The sequence below is a fragment of the Capra hircus genome, assembly GCF_001704415.2.
Source record: "Capra hircus breed San Clemente chromosome X unlocalized genomic scaffold, ASM170441v1, whole genome shotgun sequence".
NCBI lineage: Eukaryota > Metazoa > Chordata > Mammalia > Artiodactyla > Bovidae > Capra > Capra hircus.
The window spans coordinates 51,429,675-51,444,551 of record NW_017189516.1 but is presented as its reverse complement, the minus strand read 5'-3'; the positions used below and the strand labels follow the sequence as shown (position 1 = coordinate 51,444,551).

The 14,877-nt window shown below is 40.5% G+C and overlaps 1 protein-coding gene across 2 annotated transcripts in view; it reads left to right on the top strand.

The window, feature by feature from the left end:
- The window catches only part of CDKL5 (cyclin dependent kinase like 5), a 176,441-nt gene extending 161,564 nt beyond the window's left edge, over nucleotides 1-14,877 (top strand). Inside the window, exons 17-19 of one of the 2 annotated variants that reach the window (XM_018043885.1) lie at nucleotides 4,137-4,259; nucleotides 5,435-5,554; nucleotides 7,579-7,978. In XM_018043885.1, coding sequence (XP_017899374.1) covers nucleotides 4,137-4,259; nucleotides 5,435-5,554; nucleotides 7,579-7,965 — 630 coding nt within the window. In that variant the 3' untranslated portion in view covers nucleotides 7,966-7,978. Of the gene's footprint in view, nucleotides 1-4,136; nucleotides 4,260-5,434; nucleotides 5,555-7,578 lie in introns of both variants that reach the window. The other variant, XM_018043886.1, reaches the window with a different exon arrangement.

The window sequence follows — 14,877 nt, the reverse complement described above, 5'->3', positions numbered from 1 at the left end:
TCTTACTGATACTTGATATGCATATACTTTATATGTTTCTTTCTCAAATTCTATACAACTTCCTCCCCCACAGAGCCTTTTCTAGATTCAACAGAACCTCTAGGAATAGGAGAAATTTAATTTGGATGGAAGAGAATGCTTTAACCCTCTTTCAGTAAACACCTTATCCGTATGGATTTATATTCATGTAAAAGTTATGAACCTTCAGGATTTATTTCTCTCTGAGGGTTAAAGATATGTGAAAATTTAGGAAATGGTTTTGGTTTGTGTTTAAATCTTAGAATTCTTAACTAACCCATCATTCATCATTCTCCCCTGGCTGGTTATCTGATTCCCATGTTGCATTTCTGGGCTGCCTAGTCACAGGAGCTAGCATTTGACATTTCATGTTTATCTCATGATTGAACTGGAAAATGGAATGAGTCTCATCTCCTGAGAGCCCTCCACCTGAACCAAGGGCTGGCTGCATGAAAGCATTCATGTCATATCACTGAACCAGGCATGGATTCTGCTGGTTAGTGACTTGAGAACACATGGAGAAGCCAGGCCTCCAGGCCAGTGAGAACATCTTCACCACACGAGGCATGCTTTGCTTTATGATACCTTTGAGTCTAGACAGGGTTGTGTCGGCTATTTTTAATTATTTTGTTTCTAGTTTTACTTCATATGTGATTGACTCTCACTTACTTAACAAGGAAAAAGACATAATCAAAATGACCTACTCAGATGGACTTCATTGATTTCATCTCTTAAAATGAATAGATGAGACTCAGTTTTTCTGAGGTCTGTTCCATTTTGAAAAGTCTTATGACTCAACGGTAAGTAATGGTGAGATGATAGTAACAAAGAATATATTTGAAGTAAGGATTTAATAAAGGCCTTTCTAGATTACTGGGCTTCCCTGGTAGCTCAGATGGTAAAGCGTCTGCCTACGATGAGGGAGACCCAGGTTCAATCCCTGGGTCAGGAAGATACCCTGGAGAAGGAAATGGCAACCCACTCCAGTACTCTTGCCTGGAAAATTCCATGGATGGAAGAGCCTGGTAGGCTACGGTCCATGGAGTCATTTATCTTTCTTGTTTGTTAAATTTATGATGCCATTATAATATAAATATGAGCTCATTAGAAAAAAAGGTCAGAAAAATTGAGAAAAAAATGATAATTTCCAATCTTACCACCCTATCTCAACTGGTATTAGGATTTTGGTGTATTTCCTCCTAGCTTTTTAGCCGGTGCATATGTTTATGAAAAGAAGGTGGTTTTTTAGTTTGCTTTAAATAATAGTAGTCATTCTAGTACAATTTTGTATTCTGGCTTTCTAATAGTGTTTCTATCACACATACACACAGTATATATGTTACTACACAGATTTTATTATCTTCATTTTAATGGCTTATAATATTTCTGAAATGTTCATTTTAAAAAAAACCTGGCTACATTTCTGACTGAAACTCACTTAAAGTAGAAGGTCCAATCAAGGTGTCGCTTAGTCACGTATTAACTACATACTTTGTTAAAACCAGATGAAAAAACAGACCTGATTTGAAGTAGTGAGGCTTAAAATATGTACAGTGCTAATAAAACTTTTATTATCTGTGGAACATATTTATGCATTGTGAATATTAAATTTAGATTACCTCCTCCTAACCACTTATTATTTAGAGATTGTTTTGTTTCTTAACCTCAGGCCCATAACCATTGTGGGGTTGATTAAATGAAAGTAGCAAGACACAGGAATTGAAGGTGTTTTTGTGTATAGATTTAGCTTTTGATGTCTGCCTTAGACCAGCATTAAACCTGTGGCTCACTATGGCATGAGTCAAGTGTGTACATGTTGACTGTTACTCAGGATCTGGTTTGAATTTTAGATGTATAAATAGTGTAGGTTAGGGTAAATAGGATATTTACTATTCTCTAACATACTCTTCACTTGAACTTACTTGTTTCAGGGTTTCATACTTTTCATTTTTGATATGTAAAGTAACTGCAAATAATCTCTGCACAGGTCACAATGACTTAAGCCTTCCAAACCAAAAGTTGTTTATACCTCTGCATTTTTTTAATTAAAATAGAAAAGAAAATGTTTAAAGGGCTTGATATCTAAACTAAGATTTCCAAAGAGCACTCAGTGTAGTATTTCCTGGCAGACCACAGGCTGCCAAGCTTGATATTGTGGTAACTGCCTCCTTCAAATGAGCATTGGAACAGAATTAAATTCAACTTTTCTTCACTCACTAGAACTCAGCAAAAGGAAACCTAGGTAAATGAACTTTGAAGGACTTAAAGCATTGTGGCCTTTGCACAAGATTGAACAAAATGGAAACTTGATACCCAGTGCACAGAGAGAAGTCTCTGGATCTTAAATCTAGTTTAACCCCCTTATTTTGCTGATATAGGAACTGCCCAGGCAAGTTGTGACCTGCCTGAAGTTGCACAGTCAGTTTGGAGAGCCCGAGGTGGGTTCTCTTGGATAGCAGGCCCAGCTCAGTCCCTGCCAGGGTCCCACCAGGAGGTGTGGAGCGCCTCCTGCTGCTTGTTCTTGAGAATGCTCTCTTTTTTTAATGTGAATTTTTTAAATTGAAATATAATTGACTTACAATATTATATTAGTTTCAGGTGTATAGCATAGCGATTCAGTATTTTTGCAGTTTATGGCAATGGCACCCCACTCCAGTACTCTTGCCTGGAAAATCTCATGGGCGGAGGAGCCTGGTAGGCTACAGTCCATGGGGTCGCTAAGAGTCGGACACGACTGAGTGACTTCACTTTCACTTTTCACTTTCATACATTGGAGAAGGAAATGGCAACCCACTCCAGTGTTGTTGCCTGGAGAATCCCAGGGACAGAGAAGCCTGTTGGGCTGCCATCTATGGGGTCGCACAGAGTCGGACATAACTGATACAGCTTAGCAGCAACAGCATACTGAATTAAAAGTTATTACAAGATAATGGATAGAATTTTCTGTGCTATACAATATCCTTGTTGCTTCTCTATTTTATTTATTATTTTTTTCTAATTGGAGTATAGTTCATTGACAGTGTTGTGTTATTTTCTGCTGTAATAGCAAAATGAATCAGTCATACATACACATATCTGAGGGCTCTCTTGTGGCCTCCTTAGCCACACAAGTTAAACTCTTCACGGATCCCTATCTTGGGAACAGGAAAACCTTATGAGCTATTTTTCTTGAATGTTTTCAGACACACCAGTAAAAGATGATCTGAACTTTCACAGACATTCTGGTGCTCTGACAATTGAAATATCCAAAACAGGGTAAAGTCATGCCAAAAAAATCATTCACTATTGTAAAGGTGCCTGCTTTGACTCAAGCAAATCTGGAAGCCGCCTTGGGAAATCTGGCTTCAGTTCCACATTCAGACAGTTACATAAGCCCTCAGAGCATATGGTGACTTTGCCAACTTGGTAATTGTACCCTAGTTAGTTAGTATCTCAACTGGTAATCATGCTTCAGTTTGGAGATTGAACTTTCTTTTTCTTTACTTTTGTGGCATATTCTGCATTGTGCCAGCTATTTTCCATGGCATGAATACTTCTCACAGTGTAGAGCCAGGCTTCTTCCTCAACAGTAGAATGCTGCAATATTGATACATTCCCCTTCCAAGTGATGTTTTCTGGTTTAAGAGTTGACCACGTTCAAAAAGGTTTGCAGTATCTTTTCCTTTTTCCTAAATAGGCATGTGGATTACATGAGATTATTTAGTTGCTTAAGTCCCCTCTGGAGATTGGGAAGAGACTGAAGTTCATCGATAGCCCTTTAAACATAATTCTTTATAACAGTAATATTTCTGATAATAAATAAATCCTTAAATGTTTTATAAGCTGAATATGAATATATGTGTGTAAGTCTCTAGAGATGTTCCTGCTGTAGGTATTGATGCTGTCCAAAGGTTCTTTATACACAGAAGTTTCTGCATGTCTTGAATTTACATTATTAGCATCTTCATGTCCAGGTGAGAAATGACACAAAGCCTCTCTACATGCACACACAGCACAGAGATTCTTTCAGTGACTGTTAATATTTAGCAATTTGAGGGCATCCAAGGGCTAGGATTTTCAATAAGAACACCTTTTTTTTTTTTCCTTGGCAATTAGTTTATTTGTATCTTATATTGCAGACAGATTCCACCAACGGGGAGAATCCAAGCATCAAGAAATCCCTCTTTCCTCTTTTTAATTCAAAGAATCATTTAAAGCATAGTTCTTCTTTGAAAAAGCTTCCTGTAGTCACTCCACCCATGGTACCCATTTTTACGTATGGTAGCCCTGAAAACTGCTCCAGTAAACTTGTTTTACTGATGACAACAGCATGTCTTTTATTTTCATGGGGTCATATTCTCTTTGTGCTAGTTAAGTACCTGAGCCAGTTCCATAAATTCACTGAGATATAAATTTTTTGACATTCTGGAATTTCTGAATCAGTTAAGGAGGTTGAAGCATAAAGGGCTATTAAACAAACCAACTAGTGAAGGGCTAGTTTGGGTTGTCTAATTAGCCAGTTGTTGGCAGACAGTATTCATGAAATCCCTTATTTCCTGTAAAGAATTCTATTAACATTTACAATTAACAAATGTCTTTTCGTTTGGCTCACAAAGTTTGTTAACACTTGGTTGGCAGTTTGTTTCTTTGAAACCAAGTTAAATTGACCAAATTGAGTGAGCTTGCAGGCTCCATGAAAAAACAACTTCTGTTAGTTGGTGATTTGCTCTTTCCTTGCCTGGCTCTAGCTTTTGCTGGTCACTTAGTTGAAGGCCAGGGCTTTTGCTTGGCATTTGGCGTTACTCTCCTGTGTTCACTAGAGTCGGCGAGTGGACCAATTGCATTTATCTGGAATTTGTGGCACAAATTTCCAGCATTTTCATAGTGCATAATGCTAGACCCAGATCTCCTGGGCAGTGTCTTGGGAATATGATTCAAACCATACTTTCTCACTTTGCTATCCTTGAAAGCCTGCTAGACTTCTTTGGCACCACCAAATACAGTGTTTGGATCATTTTCCCAGCAGAAACACATTTTTGTTTTATTGAACTGGTTCATAACCTAACTGCAATATGGAATGAGGATACGACAGCAATTCCTGGTACAGCCCAATTTAACTGCTCTCTCTTACAGCGACTAAAACTAACAGCATGGGAATGCTTGAAGGGTTAAGGTTTAACAAAGCTGCATGACATCTGCCAATTTTTCCTACCTCAGGGAAAATTATTAAGAGGGCAGCAGACTTTAACTAGCATCACTTGCATTGTGAACATTGGGAAAGTTTTGATTTCTTTTTTATCGAGTCTTTTCTTTGGAGGGGAGGGGATTGAGTTTTGGTTTGGTTGGATTTGCTTTTGTTCTCTTCTTGGGTGTGGCTGCGTATCCTAATGAGGCTTACCCGTGTGCTTATTGAATCCTTGTCCGTATTCTGCTCTAGGTGCCCAATTCTGATGGCCCTGATCTTCTGACATTGCAGAAAGCCATTCACTCTGCTAGCACCCCGAGCAGCAGACCCAAGGAGTGGCGTCCTGAGAAGATCTCTGATCTACAGACCCAAGTGAGTGGTGCCTGCATCAGTCTTAGACTCTCAGACTCTGCGGTGACTGGTCTCTCCTGAAGAGAGGGCAGGGTTGAGAAATTTAGCCTTTCAGTGTTACAGCAAAGCTGAGAGTCTCCCCAGAACATACCCTCAGTGATAGCCAGATGCATCTTAGGAGTCCGGATGAATCTTGCTTCAGTGACCCATGTCCTAATGGAGAAAAAAGGGGAGCTTCCATTAGTTTTCACCTGAGGGGAGGGGAGAACTGAATAAGATACATCTCCAGCCCAGAAACACTCTGCAGCCTAGGAGAGAGAGAAAATCCAAAGATAACAATAATTCATGGTAACGGTGAGGCGTGCCATAAAATGTGAGGGAGGGTAAGAGGATGTAGTGCGAGCACCTTGAAAGACAGATATAATACACTTTCTTGGAAGACTCTTTAAGCTTCTGAAATCTATACTAGTTTTGATAGAAAACTGGCAAACATTCACGTTAGGAACCGAATATTAGACAGTATGTATAGTCACATTTCCCTGCATATGGCTTGTATGCCATAATTTCCCTGTCATACAAGCCAGATACTGAATCCATAAATTTTTCATGTAACTGAGGTCTTATCTCCTTGAAGCAAACTATTTTGATTGGAAATTTTAAAATATTGTATATCTTTGGTGTTGCATAATAACATAATCTAACTTGTTTTCGATTGTATTCAATATTTTCTAAATCTCTTATTCTTCTGAACTGTGAGCTTTAGAGGCACTAAGGTTACGTGTGTCTATAAATGACCATGAATGTCTGTGATTTGGAGGAAGAGGTTCTGTTTTTATAAGTTTGTTGTTTACTTTCTCTAACTATAAGCTGTTACTTAGAGCTGCTGACAAGAGCTCCCTAAATTTCAATCATGCTTGCCCAATCATTTATATTTTCTGCTTGTAATGTATATAGGCTGGAGTGGGGGGTGCCACCTACCATGGGCACCACAGAACGTTTCTGGACAGACTCCGGAATGGCCATGAGGAGGACACTTCCCCAAGAGCCACTTCTCCTTGAGTCAGTGCTCAGGCAGTAGCCCCTGGATTTCAGTGCCATCTTCCCTCGAATCTTTAGTGTGTCTTGAGATTATCAACCTTCTGCTTGGCTTTGGCCCGCTTGTCAGGTTCTGTGGTGAGGGCCGTGAGTGTCTCGATGCTTTCCCATGCCTTTTCTGGTGGTGACCTTGTCAAGTCTGACAAAAAGGAGAGGAGGACCCTTCCTCCTGCCGTGAAGTCCCCCTCCCAGTGCAGCACCCCCTGGGGCCTCAGCCCCAAGCACACAACAGACAGGCTGTTAGGAATCAAAACCCTCCAGTGAGTGAATGTTTTAGAGTCTGTAGGGCTGATGCTCATTTCTCTGTGCTTGGCATTTTTAGTGCCCATACCTTACCTCCCCCTCAAAACATCGTGAAAACCAAAAAAAGTTAGAGTGCAGAAAGGAACCATTGGGATTTTGCAATGCCGAGGGAAAGGGAAAATCGAGGAGATAAGAAGAAAAGGGGATACACAATTTTTAACAGAGTATGTTGCTGCCTGTTGAAACGTTACATTTTTTCAGTGACTCTTGCAGCTAGATATGGTCAAATGGCTGACTTTTTGCAGGTGAAACCTAAGCAGCAGCTTTCTGTGGAGCTGTTGGGAAGGAAGTCTTCTGCAAAGGGCGAGGCGTACCCCTTCTTTCCCTTCTTGCTGGTTGGTGCAGGAGATACCCCCCTTCCTCCCATAAAGATGGGTGAAGCCAGATACAAGGTGCCTAAGCCTTGGATCACTCACCACACCAGCTCTAGATTCCTTCTACATTTCTAAGCTTTGTTGTTAAGAAAAAATAACTTCCATCTTTTCTGAAGAAGAGCAAAAGCACAAATAAGTCTGGACTGGCCCCTCTTGCCCCACACGCACCCTCCCTAACTCCACACAGTCGTCTCAGATCTGCACTCCATTTCCTCCCACCTTTCAGGTCTACTCTAACTTAAACCCTACATGCACCCTCATCTTTTCTTTCAGAGCCAGCCATTAAAATCACTGCGCAAGCTGTTACATCTCTCTTCAGCCTCAAATCACCCGGCTTCCTCAGACCCCCGCTTCCAGCCCTTAACAACTCAACAAGCCAAAAATTCCTTCTCAGAAATTCGGATTCACCCTCTGAGCCAGGCCTCTGGCGGGAGCAGTAACATCCGGCAGGAGCCAACACCAAAGGGCAGGCCAGCCCTCCAGCTGCCAGGTCAGATGGACCCTGGTTGGCACGTGTCCTCTGTGACCCGGAGTGCCACAGAGGGGCCTTCCTACTCTGAACAGCTGGGTGCCAAGAGTGGGCCAAATGGGCACCCTTATAACAGAACAAATCGGTCCAGAATGCCAAATCTGAATGATTTAAAAGAGACAGCCTTGTAATGTGTGCTGGAGAAGGGGGGCGGGGGTGGGAGGGGACAGGGACAATCCAGTTAGAAGGGGAGGGGTGGGTGGGGTGGGTGGGGGAATGGGCAGGGCCGGAGTGGTAAGCCAGTATTTTCAGCTTTATGAAGGTGTGTGCAATATTGTATGTGTGGGGCCAGCTGGCTCCCCACGGCCACAAATGCTAGTCAGGGATCTTAGAGCCACAGGAGTTCCTTAGGGATCACCAGTCCCCACGAGTCTTGTGTGAGAATGCATAGCGTGCCATTGAGGAAGAAGACATTCTTGCCAGGTTCTCCCCCTTACGTTCCAGATTTAGTGCAATCGCCGTTGAACTTGGGAAAGCCAAGGTGTGTTCTGGCACTGCAAGTGATAGAAAAATAGGTGTTGACTGATATCCTTACCACAGATTTGTTTCCACCTAGACTAAATGTGGGGTTTGTTGTAATCCAAGAGTATCCCTTTGAAGGGTTAGCGGATGACCTAACTGTATGTCTTAAATTGTTTTCTAAACTTCCATATTTGATAGGGTTTGTAACATTTATTTATAATTAATTAATATTGTACTGTTATAATCATTCCTTTTCTGTTAAATGTAAAGTTACTTTGAGCTGTTTGGAACATTGTGAAGCAGTGGGACAGCTACAGTAGTTTCTATAAAAACTAAACAGTAACATTTATATATTGCATCAGGAGTATTTTATTCTATATATAAATATATATATGATAAATATCTGTCTGTTTTATAAATATAATCATTTAAGGAAGTATCGTTATGACACTATCTGCCATATTTTTATACATTTGTGATATGAAGTGAGTATTATATTACTAATCGAGGGAGTTGAAATTGTGGCTGCACGGGAGTGTAGTGGTAGGAAGCTTGCTCAACTTTGAGACCCCAGCAGCAGCTTTTAGACACGATCCTTGGTAGCAGACAAGATGCAACAGCTCCTCCCGAACCTGCAGGGGAAGAAAGTTGGCTAGGCCAGTAAGAACTCCAGCAGGCCTATCTCCGTCCTCACACACTTGGCTCCTGTTCATGTCCAGGGACGTTCCTTGCACCTGAGGGGAGAACAGATCCAGGGTTACTCATGGGACTTTGTAGAGAAAACGTACTCTTCTACTTCCATTAGTGTAGAGCGTAGACCAAAGATTTGCCAGTGAACATTCCTAGTTGTGAGGTTGTTAGAGGTATCAATCTGCAGATCTTGCATACCAGCTCTATGCTCCTGAATCCCACGTGCTGTACTGGAGACTTGCGGCTGGTAGGATGGGAAATACCTGTGTGGCACTTCGGTTTCTAAATGGTTTTTTGTTGTTGTTATTGCTCTTTCCAATATATTTAGAAGGCTCCTGAAGCAATTCCAGATGTAGAGAAAATGGCTGTACTCATCTTCCTGGGATGGTCCATTTATAACAAGGTTATCATGTACATGAGTAGACACACGCACACACGTGGCCAGAACAGGACTTATCTTTCCCTCCTTTGATCTCCTTCAACTCCCAAGTTATTCCCAAGTATCGTCAAGGCCTTTGGCCAAAAGGGGCATTGCCCCATGTCCCTGGGCCATCCTTGACAGAAATCCCCTCAACACTAATCATTCATCAAATGTATTAGATTTTCAGAAGTAGTCTCTTAGCAATAATATTTTTAAAGATCCCCTCCCACCCCTCAAAGAGATATTCTCAGTATTTATTACTTGCCCCAGGATTGTGAGAGTGTCAGCCCCTGAATCAAGTCAGCTATAATCGAAATGTGCTGAGTTACTGTTCCCCCTCCCCTAAGATGTTAAGAATCATAGCTCTGATGATTATGAAGATTATAAAGAAAAAGGTCTTAGTTTCTTTGAAGCTTAAACTGTGTGCATATTGCATTTTTATATAACTACTATACTGATGTGTATTGATTATATATAGAGGTCATTTTAAGGTGCTTTTAATTTAATTTTAATAAGTGTAATAGGCACTAAAATGAAACTCAACTGGGTACTATCATTGAAACAATTTGATTCTAACCAATAGTTTGCATGCTCTTCGATTCTTTTTATATCTGACTGCTTTCACCAGTTCAGTGCTGTCTGAGTAGCTCTGAATTCTGGCTTTTTCCAGGCAGCTGCTCAGTTATATAGTGACGTGGACCCTTAGCAGTTTTTGCCTGGATACTAATGACTCTAAAAGGGTGTGTAACTCCTTTTTTAAACTCGATCTGTACCTTGTATTCCCCCTTGCAAACCAGAAACTCCATTTTTTCCTCTGGAAAGACTTCTCACTGTGCTGTGCGCTTAGAAACTGCGCAGTCACATTGCCATGCTGTGGCATTTGAGGCTCGTTGTCACCTAGGGGCTGGTTTCCCATGTTTTCATCCTTGCTAACACTGGGATCTCAGATGTTTGCAGAACATTTATATTCTGATGGTTCTTCAAAGAAGGGCTAGAATAATTGCCTTCTACCTAGAGTAAAGTAAACCTAACTGATGAAGAGTCAATACATACTTTTCGTACATTCCCAGATTTGAGCCAGAAAATATCTACAATGTTTTCAACTAGTGTTTTTGAGGTAGCTCTTTTATCTTCTTCTCAGCTTTTGTCCATTCTGACTTTCATTGACCTCAGTAAGCTGTAAGTGAACTCCAATCCACATTTCTAGCATGCATGATTCTCTTCCTGCTTGCAGAGGGGAATTATAAAGTTTTCTCTCAAATCTAATGGGCCCTCTCTTAGCTTTTAACTCATTTTCCTCCCGTTGATGAATTATTGGCCTCACAAATATTGCCTTCTGTGATGAGATAAGGACTTAAAAGTCTCAAAAGTCTGCATTTTCTTTAGGAAGGGAAGTTTATGGCATCCATGTTCTATTATCTGCCCTAACTTCCTAAAGGATTAAAAGGTCAAATGAAGGCTTATGAATTGCTTTATTTTATGAAAGTGTCACTGATCTTTTGCAAAGAAACTGCTTCGCTGTTTTTCTACCTTTGCTTCACTGCCATCCTCATCATTCTTCTCAGAAGTTCTGAATGAACTTTTACTGAACCTTGTTTGGTCTCAGTCAGAAGTTTAGCATCTCCAGAGCCCAAGACAACAAGTGCTCCATGCTGAGGGGCTCAACTGAGTTGTCTCTACAGCAGCAATTCTCAACCAGGGCCAGTTTTGCCTCCTGGGGGTATTTGGCAATGGCCAGAGACATATTTGATTGTCACAACTGGGGGTGGTGGTGTGCTATTGGAATCCAGCAGGTAGAAGCCAGGGATGCTGTAAACATCTTGTGTGCACAGGAGCACCTCCCGCGCCCCCCCCCGCCCCCGCCCCCCCCGCCACAGACAGAGAATGATTCAACCCCAAATGTCAGTAGCGCTGAGGTTGAGAAACCCTGCTCTTCTGAATTCCAAGCCCACCCGCCCGCAGAACTTGGCTCAGCCCTGGTTCTCTGCAGGCTACAAGACTACAGGTATGAATTCTTTAGCGTCGCATTCTCTTTTTAAGGAGTCTTCTACCACCATTCTCGAATCCCTGGAATCTTATTGTTCGTTTCCATTATCTTGGGCCTGCTAAAAGGTGCATCTTTTGGGAAGAGACCAGAGTCACTTCATAGGTGTTTGAGAACTTAAATTCTAAGTCAGCATCCTTAGAAAATCTTTCATATAGACATGAAGCTTATATTTAAGAAGCAAGCAGCAGCCTGGCAGATTGGCATGATTTTTACCAACTGCTCAAAGGCATACGTGGCTTTAGCTGTGTCTCCCACAAGAAAATGTCTTTGTTTTCTATTCAAGTCATCTAATAACTCTTTACAAATATTGGCGTATGACAGACCAATTAGAGGCAAAAAACTCTTAGTTGGTGGTCATGATGTGGCTGTTATAGGAGTATTTGTGCTGTATGCTTTGGTTAAATCTGTTTTAAAACATACTTTAAGATTCACCATATGCAGTTGTACTTTAATTCTAAGCTCAGATTTATGCTGGTTAGTTTCTAGTCACGTCATGTATTATAAAGTACCTTGTGGTGTAGAGTTAGCCAGTTTAGCATGTTCCTATCCTGAAAATTAGTGGGCTTTGCTACGAAATGCTATCCCATTTTCCCTTTCCTGCACCTCTTAGTTAACGTCATAGTACCCTCACTTCTTAAACTAGTTTTTAGAGTAAATAAGGAAAAAAGCCATTTATTTTCTTGTAGCTATGTATGAGAATGACTCATAAGTGTGCAACTCTTTTTCAAGGCCAGAGGATTACTTTTCAAGTATGTAGAAGGCTCTGTCCATTTCTGTTCACCTAGGTCCTGGTGGTGATTTAACTTTTAGCAAGGGCAATGGCTCATTGCAACTTATTCCTAGAGCTCAGCTGGGACTCAGAAACCTGCATATTCTCTCCTGGTCAGAACTTCTTTTCTGGAGAGCACTGCTTTTATATCTAGAAGTTTGTTACCTCCTGCATTATAGTAGGACATTGAGCTCCATGCGAGCACTAAGATCCACAGACTCGTACTTTTGTGAACTGGGAATGTGGTATGATACACAGAACCAAGTCAGAAAATAATGAAATATGTCCTTGCCTCCTTCAGTTCATCACTAATAAAGTGTGTAGGCAGAGAAAACTTATTTGCAGTTTAAAAAAATGGTTTCTTTAAAAGAGGCTGCAGAAACGACAGTACAAATGTTGTTAAATGTCCTGTCACTAATCCCAGGGTCAGAATCTCACAAGAACGTTCTCTTAGAGACTTGAAGGGCCAACTTACAAAATAAAAACTTGTAAGTGGTTCTGATTTCTTCCTTTTGCATCTTGACCAGCCGAGATGCAGAATATCTTGAGGTCTGATTCAGCTGGGTAAAAAATACTGTCTTAGAAACCACGAGTAAATGCAAGAAAGTGAATCCATGACAGGATGAGTCCGATGTCTTTCTGTATACACACAATGTGATAGTAGTAAAGTGGCTAGAAAACTGTGGGCCTGCTGCCCTATTCTATTCTATTTCTTCTTTTTTAACTGAATGTACTATAAACAGTCATAGAATTTTGTGCCAAGTCAGTTACTACATGAATATTCATTTCCCATAGTGCTTTGTTAATACATCAGCATTTGGCCTGGTCCTGACTCTACCTTTCTCCACTCCAGGCACTGATCCACCTTTCTATGTATTTCCTATAGGCTATTAAATATATATAGATATAATCACGACCTGCCTTGTACTTTCATTCACTAACTGTTTACTCCCAAGTTTGAGGGAGGTTTGTCTTTTATTTTGCCAGAAAAAATTTGTAATAGTCTACACGTTGGATTTCTAGGGCCAGAGAACTACAGCAGTAAAACTGGTTTCTCTTCTAAGGCCCTTCATTACCCACAAGGTTAAGCTCTCTGAACCCCATTTGATCCTTGGGTTGTATTTTGATCTTCCTTTGGAATCTTAAAAATCGGTCTCCATGTTGTATGCAGATTAGAAGTTGCCTTGTTCGCTACTCTTCCAGCGCAGAGTATCAGGGAGAAAGAGGCCTTATCTGTTCCTCCATCCCCTCCATTTTGACAGACTGCTAAGAATTCCTCAGGACTTCCTTTGGTTTGGGATTTTACATTCCCAAAAGCCTGATGTGATTCATTTCAGGCATAGACAAGTTTGTCCCAGTGCTCTGCTTCAGGGCTAATCAGACAAAACCCAGGAATAGAAAAGGTAGATGCCTTGACTTTTGTCCCCGTTGGGGGATTAGAGTATTTATTGCCAGAGTTGTCAAAAGCTCCAATTATAACACATTCAGTTTCAAGGGGGAAAAAAAAAATGATGCTTTTCCTTCTGGAGAGCTTTTAAGTTCTCCACAGCTTAGATTTTCCAAAATGGAAAGTAAAGCTTGTATAAAATCTGTTTTCACTAGAAGTATTAATATACGATTGATTACAGTCAGCTCGGTCCATTTCCCTCTCCTTGTTTCCTCCTTGGTCACTGATTGAGTCAGGCTGGAGGGGTAATGCTGTGATTGTAAGAAGTAAATTCTCACGTAAATGTGGATTGATCAACAGAAACTAACCAAACAAAATAGTTGCCCCTAATTCCTATCTCCAAGAATTGCTTTGTGCCATTTTGAATTCAGGTAGTTATTCTGTATATATTTAGAAGACTATTCTGAGCTTCTTCAATCTCTAGGAAGTTTGAAGGGGGTATCTGGGAAGACACAGGGCAGGGAGACTTTGAAAACCCTGCTTGTGCCTGAAAACAAAAATAGGGATAAGCCAGAGTGATGTAACATCTAAATTTGTGGTAGATGAAGAATCAGTTGAAATTCTTAATTGCACAGACTTTATAATCCATAATAAAAAGTGTAATTCCATACTTTGTACTGTGGCAAGGGTGTGACGTGGTGTTAACCTTTTTAATTTTTGAATCCAAGCTGAATTTAAAGTGTTGAATATTTAAATTCCTCACAAGCTAATTATGTACCATTTGTAAAGTGTTTATATAACTCTTTGTATCATGTGTTGGTACATCTTATCAAGTTTTTTCTGGCATGTATTCCATTCTAAACTTCTGTAAAATTTCTATTGTTGCTGTAAATATTATACAAATATCTATTCCGTGGTAACCTTAATTATCAGCATGAAATGGTTAATTTTTACTGAGCACAATGTATTTTTGAATGGACCTTCCCAAATGTCTTTAATAAAATGCAGATTTTGCACTGACTGATGTGATTGCCAGGCCATCCCCATCGTGAGCACTGTGGTCCCTCTTGTTTGAACAGCAAGCAGCTCCGCGGTCATTCCTTCTTTGTAAAGAACTCGTTTGAATTCAAATGAAGAATAATGGGTCTTTGAAGTTGGAATCAGTTTAAGGGACAGAAATTATTGTAAAGCAGGGCAAATCCTGTTATTTACTGATGTTGATAATTTTTTTTTTTTGTATTTATAAAGCTTTTCCCCCCTTCTGGCA